This window comes from Euprymna scolopes, chromosome 12, assembly GCF_053919585.1.
Source record: "Euprymna scolopes isolate OS-2025 chromosome 12, ASM5391958v1, whole genome shotgun sequence".
Taxonomy (NCBI): Eukaryota; Metazoa; Mollusca; class Cephalopoda; order Sepiida; family Sepiolidae; genus Euprymna; species Euprymna scolopes.
The window spans coordinates 84660936-84681878 of record NC_136493.1 but is presented as its reverse complement, the minus strand read 5'-3'; the positions used below and the strand labels follow the sequence as shown (position 1 = coordinate 84681878).

The 20943-nt window shown below is 33.6% G+C and overlaps 1 protein-coding gene across 1 annotated transcript; it reads left to right on the top strand.

The window, feature by feature from the left end:
- Positions 1 to 4925: 4925 nt before the first annotated feature.
- On the top strand, positions 4926 to 19572 carry LOC145291387 (uncharacterized). Its single transcript, XM_080137181.1, has 4 exons — positions 4926 to 4980; positions 5538 to 5806; positions 7716 to 7848; positions 18814 to 19572. Exons 1-4 carry the CDS (start codon positions 4965 to 4967, stop codon positions 19206 to 19208), a joined length of 813 nt encoding a protein of 270 aa, XP_079993307.1. The 5' UTR covers positions 4926 to 4964; the 3' UTR covers positions 19209 to 19572.
- Positions 19573 to 20943: the final 1371 nt, after the last annotated feature.

Below are 20943 nucleotides of genomic sequence, written 5' to 3'. Positions count from 1 at the left end.
TCTTTAAAGAAAGAAAATGATTTTTAAACAAATGACCCCTCCCTCCACAAAAAAATAGAAAGTAAAAAGACAAGAAATGTGGCTTCGTTGGTTAGAATGTAATCGAGATAAATATAGGATAGTGAAACCTGATATGATGTAAAGAAATCTGCAACGTAATTGTTTAAATCGAAGAATATTTTAAATAACCCCCCAAAAACACACCCAAAACAAATGAAGGTTTTTCGTTTCTATCTGCAAAAACAAAATAAATACAAAGCCCCCTAAAAAACAAAATAAATAAATATAACTGAAATAATCAGATATCGAAAGTTTTATAAATGAAAAAAAAAGAAAAACATGTAATTTATAAATAATGAATATCACCCCCCCTTCCCCACCAGAGGTATCAAAAATTATATAAGGAAACGAAAAATACAAGAAAATGTGGAGTATATTGTATGTGTTGCTAATTATTTTTTCATGTTTTCTAGTTGGTTTAAATCTAATTGAGGTATATATAGGATTCTAAAACCGGGTGTGATGTATAAAAAGCTATGATGTAATTGTTTTAAATCTAACAATATGTAAATAATTTTAATGTAAGAAATGGGAAATGGCATGTGTAATTTTAAAGTGATTAAATAATTTATAGCAAGATGGGTAAGTTTAAATGGAATAGATGATGCATAACAATATGTGTCGATCGCACTGCCGTAGTGAATTAGGGCTGCCGTGTTCGTTTTTTGTATGTTTGGGAATAATTACAAATTCAACAACAACAATTATTCAAACATTAACAACATACAGACGAAAAGCGAGAACAACTACAAAAAAAACAGTTATTTGAGTGGAAACAGCATCTGGAGGAGTTACTTGCTCAAGTCGTAACATATAATGTGTTCACTGAGAATAATACCTTATTTTCACAAGCCTCTATATGGAATGCGATTGACAACTGCTATATACCAGAAGAAGTTAAGTCATTTTCAGCTTACTACCGAAGAAATGAGGACTTTTTTTAGTCTATAGACCGGTCCGACCAGAAAAAAGTTTGTTTGCAATTATGCAAATTGGAGACCGTTGAACATAAATTTGTGGTTTTTATTTTGCCACGTTAAACTTCGGAGCTATCTTTTGCCGATATCGTGGAGCTTCTTACTGAACTTTTTAGCCCAAAAGTCTAAAATGTTCTATAAACTATGGAAATGTTTGAATTTGGTTAAAAACGACAAAGATGACTTTGCAACATATGCGGCCATGGTTGATAAACACTGTAACGAATTTAAACTATCAGACGTCAGTGTGAAAATTTTTAAATGTCTAGTATTGACTTCTTTGGTGGACAAAAGGTTATTTAAAGTTATTTCAAAAAATTGTTGGATATGGTGAAAAATAATTAATTTATTTGAGGCTTAGCACCTAGAATGTGCTTTAGTTTATTATTCTTTAACAGAAAAATATAATAAAAAGTAACGTTTTCATGATTAGACATTGTATTTTTGCCCTAATACAACATTTATAGAGATTTGCAATAAAGCGATGGACAGTGGAAATTCCTTGATAAAGACAAAAATGTCATAACTTTGTGAATATCACATGAATTTGAATAAAATTTTGGGAAATAACTAACCTTAAAGCAGTCATTTTATTATACAATTTTATTTTTTGTGACATATATTTAGTGAAATATTGATATTTTACTAATCTGCAATAAAGCGATTGACACACTTTATAAACATGAAGACTAATTTCCTCAATAAACAATTAAAAAAATACTACTCATACAGTTAACTACAGAAATAAAACCAGAAACAGATACACTTCTAACAAAAATACAGCCAACATCATCCCAATTGCTTTAATCTATCTCATATAAATAATGAACAGAACCCATGTACTAGCATTGCCTGGTTGAAGTATGGCACAAAGCCAGAAGAGATTCAATAAAGAACCTCCCTCACAAAACAAATAAAACTATTGTTGTTAGTGAGGGCCACTGTTGGCCCTAGAAAGTGGGCACTGGCATCTGTAACCAAAAAAAAATCATCTACCTTCCACTGTTGGGCATTGCCTGGCAGTAGCAACTAGTGAAATTTACTGGCTGTCATTGTCAACACTGGTGGTTACTGGCGAGCAGTGCTAATTTGGGGCGGTTACTTTTGGGTATTGGCATTTACTAGCTGTTTTTGCAACTGTCAGTCACTGGTGACAATGATTAGCGTCGACTTCCATTGGATTGCTCTGAATTGAAATCGTCTATCTTCAACTGTTGGGCATTGTTGGTCACTGGCATCCATTAGCTGTCACTGGATACCTATGGTAGGCACTGATGATCACTAGTGCTAATGTATTTTGAGGCGATTGTGTTTATTGGTGGACACTGGCTACCTTTACAACTATCACTGTTGATTCCTGGTATTTACTGGCAGCCATCACTAGTATTGGACTCCATTGGACTGCTCTAAAATGAAATTCTCTGTCTTCAATTGTGAGTACTGGTCGTCACTGGTGTTTAGGAGCGTTTTGAGACTGTTTCTTGCATTTACTAGCAGGCACTAGTTTTCTCTGCAACTATCGGTCACTACCAGTCATAATTGGTGTCAGTCCCCATTAGACTGCTCTGAAATGAAATTGCCTGTCTTCAATTATTGGGCATTTTCATCCAGTAGTGGCCACTGTCCTCCACTTGCGGTTACGACAGTAACTGTTGATCAGTTCTCTTTTAAGATGGTTACTCTGACTCATGACAGGGGTGGGCATTGACAAGCACTACTATTTTTAGTTGATTACCGCTGTTTTGAGGCGATTTTTGTACTTATGCAGAATACGAACCATGCTATTGTTTTAGATATGATGTTCAAGTTAAATTTAACTTCATACAATATTGTTTGTTTATTAAAATGTTAGTTGAAAGTACATACTATTTACAAAGAGCTCTGATCTCCTATATTAACAATGGGTTTATAAATAATAACATTATTATTTTAGCAATGTCCGTATTCTGTATAAGTACTTATTTGTTGACTGATAAACACATGGATATAGCACAGATATTAAGAAAATATGTAATGTCTACCATATATGAAATAGTTTTGAAAAATGTATCAAAGTTCCCGGTCTCATCAAGGAGAGTAAGAGTAGAAAATAATGACTGAAAAAGTATCCTGCTACTACCTGTGAATATGATTTGTTGGGGAGAGTGAATGTACTCAGAAATATTATAGGAATCTACAATATTGAATAAAATCGATGGGTAATATCCAGAAAACATGCAGCAGATATTTGCAGTTAGTGTGACTATTGAATTTGTATCTGTCGGCTGTGTTTCTATTGCTAGATTTTTTTTTTTTCTAGGGAGGAAAAAATCGTCTCCATTTTATAAATATAGAGAAGAGATCAAACAAAAATAACTAGATAGAAACACAATTTCTAAAACAAAAAAAATAAACATAGCAAGAAAAACACACATCCCAAGATGAAAATAACCACAGAAAAAACCTCTAAGACCACCATACAAAAAAATTACTGTCCAGTAATTGTTTGTCTTCAAGAAACTCAACTGAAAAATGTGGGTAATAAAATTATAAAATTAATATCCCATTAAATCAATTAATTAAATTAAATACAAATATGCAAAAAGTCACCATATTGGCATTTTTCATAAAACTATCACATTGTGCTTATTATAGATACTAGCAAATGACAATTGAAAGAATTAAAACAAGGCAGTCAATTGAACAACTGCCAAGATACTTCATCATAATAAGTGATTTGAACAACCATAATAAAAATAGGGAAGCAAGAAAACCGAGAAAGGCGAATATAAGTTTCACAGACAATACAATTAAAATGAAAACCCATAAATAATTGGAATATCAGAAAAATATGGACCAACTATTGTGAACATTATAAACCACTATCCAGCAATTGTTTGCCTTCAAGAAATTAAACTCAAAGATGTAGATAATAAGTAATCATTAAAAATATCTCACACAATGAAATACAAATATGCAAGAAGTCGCTATATCAGCATCTTTTCATAAAAGTATAAAAGTGTGCCCAATACATATATATCAGCAATAAAGAACTCGAAGAATCAGAACTAAGTGAATTAATTAAACAACTGTCCAAATATTTCATTATAATGGGGAACTTTAACAACCATAATGAAATATGAGGAAGCAAGAAAACCGGAGAAAAAAGTAAAAATAATAGAGTCTATACACATATTCTGCAAAAATAACAACGTAAACATATTCAGCAACAGTCACATATTGTACAATATGTCGTTTTAAGCTATTCCTAAATTATAACTGGAAAGTCCAAAACAACCATTTCCCGATTTTCTTAGAATAACGTCTTTACATCTCAAACTGACGTAAAAATATCATATTGGGATTTCAAAAAAGCCAATTAGGAAAAATTTAAGAAGTTATGAACATTACAAATTGATTCCATAATCAAACAACCAAAATAAAGATCGTACCACACACGTTAGTAATACATTATTATCAGCAGCAAAGGAAAACATGCTCAAAACATAACCTTCTGTAAAACGCAGTAAACCATCGTTTGATGATTGATGTAGAAAAGCTGTAAAAAATGCTACCCAATTCTAAGAAAATTGCAAAATATCCAACAAAAGAAAACCTCATTAGCTTTGAGAAGTATAGAAGCAAAACGTTGCAAATATTTAAGGAAGTTAAAAGAAAAATAGTGCACCTGGTTCTGTGCATGAATATATGAACAAGACAGCAAAAGCAATTCTAAATAATAATGAACGTTTGTTTGGTATATTATTTGAACCAGCATAACTTGTTATTTTAACTCAATTCTAATTCTGTTTGTGTAACATTTGATTAGTTAGAATTAATGAGATTTTGTTTGTAAAAAAAAATCTTAATTTTAATGATTGTTGACATTTTGTGGTTATATTCACAGTTACCTCAACAACAACTTTTCCTACTAAAGGGCCTATAAGAATGACTACAACACATGGTAGAGTATTTCTGATTATATTATTGTATTATCATGACTTTTTATTTTCTTTAAATCATCTTTGTAGTATATTTATTTGTAAGGATAAACTTATAAAATCTTTTAAACTGTAGTTTATATGCGATATACGAAATATTTTGTATCTGCAAATCTTTATTATATAATTTATTTATATAATTAAAAGTATATTGAAATATGTGATGATACACGTGCATAACTTACTTTATAATTATCATTAAATCATCATTGTAGTATATTACTTAACAAGAACAAGGATATAAAATCTTTAAAACTGTAGCCAATAAAGGAGAAAATATTTTGTAGTTGCAATTTTTATTATATAACTTATTTATATAATTATAAATGTATTGAACTATGTGATGATACATGCGCATTACTTACTGTATAATTGTCATTGAATGTTGCCTCATATATTGTGATTAGAAAAGTTATTGGTTCATTAAGCTAACCTGACAGTTATCAATGTATTTTCATAAAAATTCAACATAAATTTATATTTATCTTTCTATAAGTTATTTTTTAATGCTTTATTTTAGAAATCTGTATTCATGCTGAAGAAATCACACAGGAAAATCTCAGTGATGATGATGTGGAAATTATTTCATCAAGCACAAATGATCCCATTCAAAAATTAGTTCCTGGTGCTGGACCCTATAAGTTTGACGTAAATGATAATATTCTAAGACTTGTGATCACTTTCAATGAACCAAGACTTCCAGTTAAGATTAGCCTTCTAAATACAAAGAATATCCAAAGTTTTAGTGTTATTGCAACATATGCAGCTGGTGAAGTAGAGCCTTTTACGGTAAGTCAAATTTCCTTTTTGACAATTCAATTTTATAGAAGAAATTTTTTGTATTGAATTGAGTTTTAGTAATTGCTTTCATCAAAAATATTATTTACTACATATTACATTTACATTGTGATTTCTGTTAGAAATTGCTTTCGTATTATTTGGATTCATCAGACTACTGTTTTCGTCTGGAGTATCATTTTTACAACGTTTCGATCGGTATAATCTCGAACTTGGGAATGTTTCTGTCGAACTCGAGAATTTGGATGGAATTTCGAATGGAACCCTTTATTTACTTCACGCTATAATGCACGCTGATGGAAACACATGCACACAGGAACACGTGTAAAACAAAGTAACAGGTGAGAAATAAAAAAAAAATTAAAAAAATGTAAATATATTGTAAGTTTACCGAACATCTATATATATATTTAATTTTCTAAGGAGAAGTTGCATTTTGTATATCATTTAAATTTTTGTAATGTTTATTTGCATGTATAATACTGATTAGATAGATATTAAATTATCTAAAAAAAACTTGCAGTTCATAATGTTTATTAACATCTAATAAATATGTTTGCAAAGCAAAAGCGTTTTTCTTTGGTAACGCATGCTGGCGGGAACACACGGACACACGCACACATGTAGATGTAAACAAAGAAGCGGGTCAGAAATATATTTAAAAAATAATAAGGAATGTAAATATATTGTAAGTTTACCGAATATCTATATATATATATATATATTTAATTTTCTGTTAAGAAGTTGCAGTTTGTATAGAATATAAACATTTCTGATAGCAATATATGCAAAAACAGAAGTTTTGGGTTTGATATTTTCTCTGTAGAAGCTGTTTTTTGTAATGTTTATTTCCATATAGAATACTTAGAAATTGATCGTCTCCAAGCATATGTGCAGCTTCTTTTAGTTGCGTTACTCTTCATCGTTCCTCTCCGTCAATAATTTTTACTTCGTCCCATAGTAGTAAATTATAATGGTTTCCTTTTTCCCTCCAAATATGGTCAGCTATACTCGATTTTTAAATCTCTCCATATGTTACGGCTTTTCGACGTTCTTCTAACCATACTTTTAGTGGTCGACACGTCTCACCTTTGTATAGTTTTCCACATCTACATGGGATTTCATATACACAGTTGTTAGTCATAATTTTTTCTGTAGGGGGCTTGACTCTCACAAGCTATTTCCGGAGAGTTAAATCGTTCTCAAATACTGTCCTGATTTGATATGGATTCATTGAATTTTTTTTTTTCAGACAAGCCCTTCATGTGTGGTATACAAACTGTGGTGAGTTTTTGAGTGATGTCCTTTTGTGTCTGGTCCAGATTTCTTGGAGCTGCTTTCATGCTCTCTGGATAGTTGATTCAGCAGAGTGTTTCTCTTAAACTGTCCATCTCCTCTTGATATGCATTGCTGTTATTACATATTGCTTTTTCTCTGTGTTTTAAACAATGGATTATTCCTTTCTTTACATTATATGGATAGTGAGATTGAAGTTTAGGTACTGTCCAGTGAATGTTGACTTTCGGTATATAGATAACATAAACCCTGACCAATGTGGATAATCAGTACATCTGGAAAGAATAGTTTGTTGTTATGTTGTTTTTCCATCATGAACTGTATAGTTATGTGGAGAGAGTTCACGTGGTCTAGTAATGTTTGAACATCTTCCTGATGGGGCCAGAGTATGAATGAAAACGTTGTAAAATGACACTGAAGATGAAAACAGTAGTCTGATGAATCCAAATAATATGAATAACCAATTGTTTATTTCAAAAATTCAAAAACAGAAATTTTGTTGTCGGAAAGGAAAATCATAAAGCAAATGCAACACTAATTAATTGTAACTGAACTATTGAAGTATTTTTTGATAAAATGTTCAATTTTCTATTTTTCATTACAGAATGTTGATCCTACTACTACAGTATATCTTCCACAAATTGATACATTATTTGAGCTTGAAATTACAATTGAAAAAGAAAATCCAGAAAGGCGTGTTGAAACCGAAGTTAGTGTTCATCTGTGTGGTCCACGTGGTGAGTAATACTTTTACAAATAGTTTATAGATTTGTGATTTTTGTTCAAAGTTTAACATTTTTTAAATACTTTAAAAATACTTTCAAAGTCTGCTGACTGTAGATAGCAAATCATGATGTAGCTGGGCAATCTTTACTCCAGTTGCCTAAATAATTGCATGAATTGCAACACCACACTTAGGCCCTTACTTGGGCTAGATAGAAGGTCAGAGAGACTTGATCCTACTAAGTCATGACAAGTAATGACAAGCCTTAGTACTAAAGAAAAACAACCTTTATCTTTATTCAATCAGACACCCATCGCTTTGTAACTTTTTATTGCTAGAAGGTAGTTGATGAGGGTGACTCATACCAAGGAAACAAAAGACTTGATCACTGGTTCATGTTACTGAATATTAGTTTTTGGATACTAATTCTGAAAGTATACTTAAAATTGGAGTCGGTGTAAGTAGAGTGCTTTTGTATCACTGTCTCAACTAAGATAAGTGAAATTCCCCCTTGTACATTGTACATAATGTTGGATGTGTAGCTGTGCAGAGAACCAGTGTATAATTCCTTTTTTATTTATTTATTTATTTATTGAGAAAACTAATTTTTAAGAAATCCCAAATGCAGTTGTAGCACTTTAAGTCTTGCTATGATATTTTGTTATAAAAATTGGTTCTTATGACATAACTGGGTTGATGTCAACAAGAATATCTGGACTAAAAAAATCTTACCTCAAATAAGGAAATGTCATAAAAAAAGAATACATTTCAGACTATGTAAATATTGGAAGGTAGCAATGAATAGCTGGTTTAATTGTTGATTTGCTTGAAAGAAGATGTATTGATTTGTGTTTTGTAGTCCGAGTTGTCCCCCTTTGCAAATTGGCTGTTTGGAGAAATGGAAAACTAGATGGCTCTGTGTGGTTTGAGTTGTCCCCCTTTGCTAATTGGCTGTTTGGAGAAATGGAAAACTAGATGGCTCTGGTTAATAGTCAATTTGCATAAGTGGAGAAATGGGCAGCATATAAACGGTACTTTTTTTTTAAGCAGGGGTGAAGAGCGCAGAGAGTGAAACGACAGTTGGAAGAAGTGACGGCGAATTCTTTTTGTGACAGTGAATTATTTGTGGACGTTGAAGGGCTCGACCTTTTGGAAGGAACAGCTGTGTCTTATATATTTTTTTTAAATTTCTTTTTTTTCTACTTCACTACAAGCTATTTCGGCAGCGCCTTTCGTCTTCACCCTCCTTTCTCCTGTAGCTCCAGACTGGATCCAAGAGAACACAGTGGCTGCGTCGATCCTCACCTAACTATTCTGTAGCCCCCATTTCAAGGCTAAGTTGATGCCCTTCATAACCGCATCCAGTTCCGCCACATTTATGTGAGCCACATCGTCCTTCTTCCGCAACCAAGCAGCATCTTCTGCAGTAACACCACCTATCTCCAAGGTGACCGCCACTGCTATACGGCTTGCATCACACCACATAACACTTTCTGCACTGTTGGGTACATGCCAAACACCTCTCACTGGATCCCCCCTCTTCACCTCTTCAATAATCTCTCTCATAATGTCCACAGTCTCTTTATCAACTCCATCCTCCCACTTCGCTCAACTAGCTAGCCTTTTGATATAACTACATGCAGTCCATAGCCATCCTGCAATAGGGTAATGGCCCACCAGTCTTCCGCATATTGAGAAGAGTTCTCCCCTGCTCAATTTTTCCGACACCTCCAGGATCTCATTTCCCCTCCGGAACACTAACCGTCCTATCTGGTCCTTTCTTAGTTGGAGCCCTAACACAGCTCCTTCCTACAACGATTCCGGGCGTTTTGCAATTAGCCCAAAGCTGTTGAGGTCTTTTACTATGTCCACCGCAGTTGTTACCGTCTCATCCACCAAAATATCATCAATGTAGGAACTGGTGGCTCTTCTGACTGCGTCCTCCTTGCTTAGCACCATTTTGAGGATCGCTGCCATGATTTTTGGTGCAGAATTCAGGCCAAAACCCAACCTAGTCAGGTAGTACGTTCGGCCCTTGTATCTGACCAACTGGTATTTCCAGAATTCCTGTGAAATGTGGATCTTTAGGTATGCAGATTTTAAATCCACAATCGTCGCAGCCTTCTAAATCTCCTCCACTCTCGCATGGTCTCTCCACACACGTCAATCACATCGCCTCCTGTGTGACACGCAACGTGTACGTTCAGCTCCCTGAAGTCCAGTACTGGCCTTTATCCATGGCTTCCCGGACTATATTTCTATAGCTCTGCAGCAACTGCTCGGTGTAAATACTATGGAGGTGGCGGAGTTGATTACACAGGCTAGGGTGCTGGCCAGGAAAAAAGAGAGTGAGCAGGGAATCGTAGCTGTCGCTCAACGAAGCAAACTGCAGCAGGAAATTGTGAAGGACGAAATGCAGAGAGGACTGTGGCAGACACCCAGGTTCTCTGGCAGATGCTACCGATGCCAAGGCCTCCATATGGCGAGGCAGTGCAGGTAGTCAAAGCCAGAAGTCACGTGTTACTGCTGTGGGGAATTCGGCCACATCAGCAGATTCTGTTCCCAGGGAAACGAACAGGGGAAAGCCACTGCGCTGGTGGCTACCCCACTTATTCGATGAAGGCGCTTCAGGGTATATCACCACAAGTAGAGGTGACCCTAAATGGACGAAGTGCAAAAGCCCTTGTCGACACGGGCTGTACTTCAACAATTGTCACCAAAGACATGGTTGACACATGCAATGGAACCAGCAGCATTACGGCAGTTGACGGCAGAGAGGTGAAGTGCAATGGCACAAGTATCGTTCGGTTGATGGTACGTGGGATGTCACTAAAAATCCAGGCGATTGTTATTAACAAAATTATCACGGGTTTCGATGTGGTGCTAGGGATGTACGCAATTGCTCAACTAGGGAGCATTACAGTATATAGGAACTCTGTGAGATTTGGAGGACACCAAGGGGCTTCAGGTGTGCAATTCGAAAAATGTGTCACAGGAACGGCCGGGTTAGACAAAAGTTGCACGATAGAGGACTAAGATTTCTCTGCACACTTTGATGGTGAGAAATGGACAGTCCAGTGGGCATGGAAGGGAGAACCTCCGATACTGAACAACAGAGTGGAATGCTACGAGCATACGTTACGAGGAGGCACAAGAGTTGAATTTGAGAAGGATGTGGACCGATGGATCTCGGAGGGAATTTTAAGACCATGGACGGAGAAGGTGGAAGGTGTGATGCCGTTAATGGCGGTTGTTCAGCCCACAAAACAAAAAGTTCGGCCAGTACAGGACTTCAGGGAGCTGAACGTACACGTTGCGTGTCACACGGGAGGCGATGTGATGGACGTGTGCGGAGAGACCATGCGAGAGTGCAGGCAGATTCAGAAGGCTGTGACGATTGTGGATTTAAAATCTGCATACCTACAGATCCACATTTCACAGGAATTCTGAAAATACCAGCTGGTCAGATACAAGGGCCGAACGTACTACCTGATTAGGTTGGGTTTTGGCCTGAATTCTGCACCAAAAATCATGGCAGCGATCCTCAAAATGGTGCTAAGCAAGGTGGACGCAGTCAGAAGGGCCACCAGTTCCTACATTGATGATATTTTGGTGGACGAGACGGTAACAACTGCAGAGGACGTAGTAAAAGACCTCAACAGCTTTGGGCTAATTGCAAAACGCCCGGAATCGTTGTAGGGAAGAGCTGTGTTAGGGCTCCAACTAAGAAAGGACCAGATAGGATGGTTAGTGTTCTGGAGGGGAAATGAGATCCCGGAGGTGTCGGAAAAATTGAGCAGGGGAGAACTCTTCTCAATATGCGGAAGACTGGTTGGCCATTACCCTATTGCAGGATGGCTATGGACTGCATGTAGTTATATCAAAAGGCTAGCTAGTGGAGCGAAGTGGGAGGATGGAGTTGATAAAGAGACTGTGGACATTATTAGAAAGATTATTGAAGAGGTGAAGAGGGAGTATCCAGTGAGAGGCGTTTGGCATGTACCCAACAGTGCAGAAGGTGTTGTGTTGTGTGTGTCAAGCTGTATAGCAGTGGGGGTCACCTTGGAGATAGGTGGTGTTACTGCAGAAGATGCTGCTTGGTTGCGAAAGAAGGACGACGTGGCTCACATAAATGTGGCGGAACTGGATGCGGTTATGAAGGGCATCAACTTAGCCTTGAAATGGGGGCTACAGAATAGTGAGGTGAGGACCTACTCAGCCACTGTGTTCTCTTGGATCCAGTCCGAAGCTACAGGAGGGCAGTCTTCAAGTACGAGTGGCAGCATCCCCGAACTGCACATGTACCTGCGGAGGAAGGCGAGAAGCGAGCGACTGTGCGAGTGGGAGAGGAAGTGAGGATCAAACCGCCTGATGCTCGCTGTACCACACGCTGGGGGAGGGGCATTGTGGCAAGTGTCCAGTCTCCGAACAATGTATCTATCGACGGCATCCCTCGACACATCCTTGATGTGCGGCCGGTGGTGGTGTTATCAGAGGAAGACAGCGACATTGAGCCAAGTAGCGACGTTCACGAAGAGGCTCCACGGAAATTGCAGTGAGAGAGACGGCCGCCATGTTGGTCGAGCGCCTACGTGATGGGTTGACATGTGATGATCGTGTAGATCAAGGGAGTGTGGGGTTTGAGTTGTCCCCCTTTGCAAATTGGCTGTTTGGAGAAATGGAAAACTAGATGGCTCTGTGTGGTTTGAGTTGTCCCCCTTTGCTAATTGGCTGTTTGGAGAAATGGAAAACTAGATGGCTCTGGTTGATAGTCAATTTGCATAAGTGGAGAAATGAGCAGCATATAAACGGTACTTTTTTTTTTTAAGCAGGGGTGAAGAGCGCAGAGAGTGAAATGATGGTTGGAAGAAGTGCCGGCGAATTATTTTTGTGACAGTGAATTATTTTTGGACATTTAAGAGCTCGACCTTTTGGAAGGAACAGCTGTGTCTTATATATTTTTTTTTAATTTCTTTTTTTTCTACTTAACTACATGTTTTATCCAGAAAACTTGGTTGAAATGTAAAGGGACCAGGTAATGTTGGTATTTTTATTGCAGAAAGGTGGATAGATACTATTATTGAAGTTAATTATGTAAGTGAGCGAATCATATTGCTGAAGATGATTAGTAATAAAATATTGACAGCCTTGGTGTTTATTTACACTACATGTGGTTTGAGCAACTTGTAAAATGTAGGTTTAGAGATCACATAGTGGATCATTTGAATACTATATTTACAACAGGAATTATCTAACAAGCTGAAGGATATACTGTTGGAAGTAACAAACTGGGCATGTGGGTGGACAAAAAGCCACCAAAACATAGTGATATAGTGATTGTAGTGATACTGACAATTCTGTTTGACTAATTAGCATAAGCATAGGAGAGAGCCTATATGATTCTCTCTCTAAGAAATATAGGAAAAAGCTTGACTATCTATGAACAAGGCCAACTTTCACTTCATAACAATGGCATCGCTGATAGAATTGCAATAGTCTCTCGAGGATTCCAATATTATCGATACATTGCTACAATGTTTTGTTGCCAGTGAAGGAACTAAAATGTTAAAAGACTACAAGGAAACTAAACGAGAAAATGAAATAACAGATTTATTTTTGACTACAGCTGGATGTGAAGCAATAATAAAAATATCCATTATGGCATATCCCATAAATCTGGAAGACCTGACTTTGTTAAAAAATAAGTCAAATCGTAAGAAAAAATATGAGACTTAAGAAAATGTTGGTCGTAATAGAAAAAACAAAGTTCATGTTGATGAAAGAAGAAAGTGATGAACCAATCATAAAATATCTATCCTGTTTAAAAAATGTGAATAAATATTGTGAGTTTGAAAAACTTAGACAAGAAGAACAAACGATCGGAGAGGAATTAAGTCAATTAGGATTAATTTAAGTTATGTGCAATATAGGCTTCTTGGAAATGATATAATTGACATAAATTCTACCAAATTAATTAAATGAGATAAAAATAGGAACAAATTAAAAAGTTAAAAAACTATGAAGTGAGTTTAAAATTCAAAGAAAATTATCAGTGCATTTGTAGGAGCAAAATTGCAAAAGCTAATAGGACTTTCTTGAATATGTTCCCCCTGTGTGTAGCAAGTAGTCATCACCTATTGTATTTTTGAGAAAATCAGATGGAAATAGATGTATATGTTAAGATTTAAAAATAGCAATAAATCATAAAGTTTTCTCAATTCACATCCAATACCTAATGTTGAAGTTGCATTACATGAACTGACAGTTATGAACGTTCTTACAAAAATAGATTTAAAAATAGCATATCAGCAAATACCACTACTATTTTAAACTGTTTGGAGTTAGTATAAGAAAATTCCTAGTGCCCCTACAATTATTGGTATTATATATTTTTTCTTCGGATTTCATATTCAGCTTCTAGGTCTTTACTTAGTCATCTGCTAAAACAATTATATCTACAATTTAGCAAGTTTTTTTCCTTCCAGCTCACTATTATGATGTCCGGTGTCCTTGGCCAAATAAATTTGTCTGTTTGTACTGCATGTTCAAAATAATGACGTTTGCATAGTTTCCAGTGAGCTGCTTTTCCCAAGCAGTCGTGTCTCTTTTTGTAATTTTTGGAAGCTAGTTTGCTGCATTTACTTAATATATGATTTACCATTTCGACTTTTTATCAAAGTCTACATTTACTAGTTTTTATAACTTTTATTCATCCCCGAACAAAAAACATGTGTCTACTTTGTAGGTTTTAACTTTAAAATAGTTTGCTCTAATCACATTGTTTTTTAGTTATAGTGAAGGCATGATATCAGAAACTCTCCCCCCCCCCCCAAAAAAAATTGTTTTATGAAAAAAAGGCATCAAATTGTAAGAGAAGCATTGTAATCAGTGAATCTCAGAAGGAGATTATGCTGAGTAATAAAGTAGAATTTTGCCTAAAAGGTGTGGTTTTTATTAATTAGGCTCAGAATTTATTAAGAGATGTATTAGTATATATTTTCAGTATTTATTTCAACTGTGCTCTATACATTAGTAGATATTAGTAGAGCAATTAGTCTGATGATTTCCTGGAATGAAACATAAACGTTTCTCTATAGCTTACCAGCCATAAGTATATTTTCATACTATATATATATATATATATATATATATATATATATTTGTTTTCCTTTATACATAATATTTTTGCAAAATCAAGACAAGAAAATATGAAATGAAAACATCATATGGTGTATTTCTGTGTGTTACGATTGTTTCATAACTATTTGGACAAATTTAAACATTATATCATTTAAAAATATTCCAAAAATAGCTTCAGACACTAAAATATATTTGTTATATATGTATAAATATATTCATAATCCCTATTTTAAAGGATCAAGCGGTTAGACTCACCTCTTTCTCATCATATTATTCTATTATTTGTTTATTTATTTTTTGGTTGCCTTCGAATTGATTAATCTCCCATTTTCGAATTTCTTCTTTTAATATGATACTTCATCAATTTCCTGTTTTACATTCATTTAATCTTTTAATGTTTTTTCTAATTCTTATAATTATTTCTCCCTCTCCAATTTATTTATTTTATCAATTTATTCCCCAAGTTCTATAATCTACCCCTTCAAATTGTAGTCTCTATTTATATGTCCAACTATTCATATCTGTATTTTCCCGACTTTCGTATAAATATTTATTTACATATTGCCATATATTTGTTGATTTTTTTTTCCTTTACATGTTATTTTTTTTTTTTAAATTATAATTAAAAGGTTTATTTAAATAATATCAATTAAAATTTATCTTCATCACATACTGGTTATGTACATAATTTAAATGTTAAATCTATCTTTTCAAGTTTTATCTCAATATAAACATTTTATTTTTTTTTTTTTTTTAATATTTACTATTCTGTATTATTCAGTATATCATTATGGTGTAAGAGATATAACTCAAGTTTGCCTATATTTATCGATTCATAATTTTATCGAAATTCGTGTGTATTCTTACTTTAATATTTTGACTTTAGTATTCATTAATCTCTTTTGCTTAATTTTAAAATTTGTAGTTTTAATATTATTATCTTTATATCAGTCTAGGTTCAATTTTTCACCTAGTTTGCTTCAAACTTCTTATTTAGTCCATTTTAATCCATCATAATCTGTTCGTCTCAATATTTTGCAATTACTTAATGTTTGATTCTTTTTTTGTGCTAATGAAATTTCTCAGGTGTTAGTTTATTCCCAATAACGATTATCAACTTTAAATTTAATTCTATTTCCCTTATTTAGGTTATAATTAGTTTATTTTTATGTGTTAAGTTAATGACCCATTAATTTGTTTATTGCACTATCCTAAAATCTTTGTATTAAATTTAACATTCTCTTATAACACTTACATTTCACTCTCAACATATATCTTAATTTTTTTTTAAAATTTAAACACGTTTAATCAGGTCTTGAGCATGGTAATAGGAATTTATTTCTCTGAAGACAGCTTTAATAACATGAAATTTTTTGTTCCAAATTTTCTCTTTAGAATTCACTATGTTTACTCAAGTAAACATAAATTACATCTTTTTGATTTACTAGGATTCTATTTTCTACCTTTATCTACTATTGACCATTTTAATTCAAATTCTATTTTTTCTTACATGGTTCTGTAAGCCAATCACCTCACGCAGTTGTGTTTCTCTTCTTATTTTTAATATTTATTTTTGTCATATCATTATTTCTATCCTTATCCTCATTCCAAGTTGTTTCCTTTCCTGGTTCAATGTTAAATGATACAATATGGTTTCGGTATATCTTTTTACTATTATTTGCCCTAACTGCACATTTGTATACAATTTCATATATTAAGCAATTGCCCTCCAATGGACATTCATTAGGTATTCTACAGTTACATTTTTTCTCAATATTTAATTCACCTGATTCCATCCTACTATAATTCATATAGTTCTTATCAATTATTTTGTAAAATTCTTTAGGGATATTATTTTGTATCTGTTCACTAAAAGGATGATTAAACCAGACTTGTTTTTGCACCCATTTCTCTTATTCTTAACTGTATTATTACTATTATATGCTTCTTTAATTTCATTCTTTTTATTCTTATGTTTATTTTTTATCTATTTTATTCTTTACATTTCTTCTTCCCTTCATCACCATGTTATATGATGTTGTATAATTTATCCTGCTATTTTAATTATCAAACGCCTTTATGTATTTGATCTTTCCTTGATATCCTGATTGAGGTAATACTTCATTATATTAATCCTTATTCTTATCGAATATATTTTCATTTTGTGATATCTTAGATATTCTTTTTGATATACTGGGGATGATTGCTTTTTTCATACTCTTAAGATAATTAGATTTATATCTATCTATATATATATATATATATATATATATATATATATATATATATATATATATATATATATATATATAATATTGCTATAATTATTTTTAATACCTATAGACACTAGTGTTTAATCCTTTTGGGAATCATCAGTGCAGATTACAGCTGGTCGGAAGAGTTGAACGCAGGCACAAAGCCATCTCTGACCCCATTAGCAAGGAACAAACCACCTGTCTAACATTAACTGCGAGAAATATAGTTGAAATTAACATTTATATAAATTTCAAGATGGCGATAATGATCTTATGATTATAACATCATAATCTGCACATGTGTCTTTAAGTGACTGACTTCAATTTCAATTTAGAGTGCTCAACAATAAGAACCGAGTTCTTAAAGAGGCTGATATAATAATTACTATAATTATTTTTAATACCTACAGACACTAGTGTTTCATCCTTTCAGGAACATGTATGTGTGTGTGTGTGTGTGTGAGAGACTTGAAATATGGCTTGACATTAAAACAAGCAATGCTTAAAAAGTAAAAAACCATATAAGATAATAAATATAAAAATGATATAAGAAGGCATAAATCGGTGTAGAAAATAAAAGAAGATTTATCATAGGGGTGAGTGCTCTGACATTCCTTTCCTTATTTGTAGCTTGTTTATAAGTTGTGATTATATTAAAAAAAATTTAATTATTTTCTATATATATACTAGCGGGAGTTTGGAGGTGTAAAAGAAAAAAAAAGTGTTAGTAGGCAGGCAGGCAGGCTTGAACTCGTGACAAACCCATGACACGAAGGTGAAAAAGAAAGTGAAAGAAAACATGACATCTTACCGCTATGCTATGAAGCCATAGGAAGTGAAAAACATTGAAATTTAGAATGTCAATCAAAAAGTTTATTTGCTAAGTGAATGAGTTCATGCAGGTGCAGAAATGAACGTTGAGCTTTCCACCATTCCATTTATTTATTATGTTAGGGAAACCAAGCTCCCCTGAAAAAGGGGGAACTCTCAAATGAAAAGCAATTGTTTGATATAAAGGGCTTTCCCAAAATTGATCAAAGCTAATTGCTTTCAAGACTTCCTGGCACGAAAGGCTGCTGACAGCTTTGCTTTGTTGAGTCTCAGTTTATTTATATGAAAAAGACAAACAAACATGTGAAAAGACGGAAGTAGCATGAATTTTATAAAAGTCGATCAAAATAAATGTAGAGATGACATGCGTTCACAAATCGTAGATATTATGATCTAGGGAGTATATAAAAAGTTCTCGAAAATAGTAACCATCTCGAGAATCCTGGTGAAAAAAGCCTTCCATGGACATACAAAAACGTATGCCGCCATTTTGCTTTTTATATATATAGATTTACACGGACTTGTAATATGTAAAAAGTATTTCTCCTTTGTGCTTTTTTTTCATAAAAAATATAAATTGGATGAAATATATTCTAATGACAATTATTTTTTTTACATTTTCCAACTAATGTACTGCCAACAATTTGAACCACTGTACATCTGTTTATACATCGTTCAAATGACAATTTCAACCATTGTGCAATAAAATGTTATGATCTTTGTGATAAAATATTTGCAAACAATAATATCAGTCACAACTATTCCAACAACTGTACCAACAACTATTCCAACAACCATTCCAACCACAGTTCCTACAACTATTCCAACTACTATACCAACAACCGTACCTACAACTATTCCAACAACTGTACCAACTACTATACCAACAACTGTACCAACTACTATACCAACAACTGTACCAACTACTATACCAACAACTGTACCAACTACTATTCCAACAACTATACCAACAACAATACCAACAACTATTCCAACAACGATTCCAACAACCATTCCAACCACTATACCTACAACTATTCCAACAACTATACCTACCACTATTCCAACCACTATACCAACAACGATTCCAACCACTGTACCTACAACTATACCTACAACAAGTATGTTTTTTTTTAAATTTATTTGAAACGAAGTTTTATGCAGTTTTATTTAATAAATAATTCCATGCAAAATTAAAATCAATCAAACATTTCAATGTAATGAATAATTTTTATTTACTTTAGTTGTTTTTAAACTAGTGCATAATTGTTAATTAATAAAGTGCACCGCAACAAATAGCAATGGTCGCATCAAGAGGCGCGTTAGTAAATAAACTGGAAATATCAAACGAGCAAAAGAAAGAATTATTTTGATTGGTGTTAGTATCTCGAATGATTTTAGAAAAAGTAAAAGAATCAGAGACACAGTAAGTGGAATAGAATGTACGGACAGGCTAAAGTAAGTCAGTGAGATATTAGGTGAGGGCATGTTGAGCGAAACCAATCATGGATAAAATGGATCTACAAGGCACATTATCTTCGCGCATTTTAGGGAGACCATAAATTCGAAGCCTCAGGGAAGTGGGTCATATTTTCTGATAAATATCTTTGGAGAGATAATTCTTTTTAAATAAGAAGTACAAGCGTTTTTGAAATTTGCTTTCAATATTCAAAGTATTATCATAAGAGTCGATCGAATTAAGTTTGAGAAATTTATTCGTGTCATCTAAAATATAACATTTTATTAATATAGTCAATACGGTTCAGAACGACTACGGCGGCACCTTTATCAAATCTGGAAAGATAAGTATCTTTATTTTTCTTAAGATTAAGTGCAGAAAAATGGGATATTTTTCCAGACAAAATTCCCTTTAGTTATCTTCCTACAAGTTACCTAAAAGGTGCAATGTGTTAATGAACCTCTTCTTTCGACAGAGAGAATGTCTGAGTCATGCAATGGAGACAGATTCGAGAGTTTTCAGATGATTACTTGATCGGCCTCTAAATAGAATTGAAAAAAAGTCATCATTATATGCCAGGAAACATTCTGGATTATCCAATAAATGTTGACCAATCGCAGAATCTAAATTATCGTTGGTAGGGTTGAATGTGTGTGTGTGTGTGTGTGTGTGTGTGTGTGTATATATATATATATATATATATATATATATATATATATGTATATGAATTTTTCCGGATAGTTTTAAAAGAATTGTAACTAACGATGAAATACACTATTTGTTGCTATCAATCTATTCCTTGATGTCTTGATTGTGTTAAAACAATATATCTATCTATCTATCTATATATCTATAAAAACAGAGATGTGTGTGCCACAGACGATTTCTGATTGGTTAATCCAATAATCACATCTCCTAAAAAACTATGGTTCGTAGGCTCTTAACTTTACCATAAAATATTATGGCTTTATTTATTGTCCATCTTGGAAGGGTTTAATTCTTTTATAAATTGTTATTTACAAATTAAAAAAATACGAAACTTACACAATCTTACAATCCAACCTACGACATCAAGGCCGCCATTCTGGTGTAGCCGCAGACACGTACACAACACGAAAACAATGTTTTGAAAATCTAGCAAAAATTAATTTTCCTGAAATTTTTCAATATTTAAAAATAAATTATGCCGGCTGATAAAATTTTTAAACTTTTTTTAAAAGCTAGAAAGATAAAATTTAAAAATATTTATTTTTATGTAAAACGCGCGTTCGCTCGTGGTCTTTTCATTTCGGGTTTGTATTACTGTACACATAGATTCGAAAAAGTTGTCAAAAAACAAATATATAACAAATAAATGTTATCAAAGGCAAGATAAGTTACTTTTCTACCAAACTGGATATATTTTTCGTGTTTTTATTCAATG

Excerpts from the sequence above, each read along its gene's own strand:
- LOC145291387 (XM_080137181.1), top strand. Across the intron at positions 5,807-7,715 it reads GTGAAGTAGAGCCTTTTACG|AATGTTGATCCTACTACTAC; the intron begins GTAAGTCAAATT and ends TTTTCATTACAG. Across the intron at positions 7,849-18,813 it reads TCATCTGTGTGGTCCACGTG|TCACAACTATTCCAACAACT; the intron begins GTGAGTAATACT and ends CAATAATATCAG.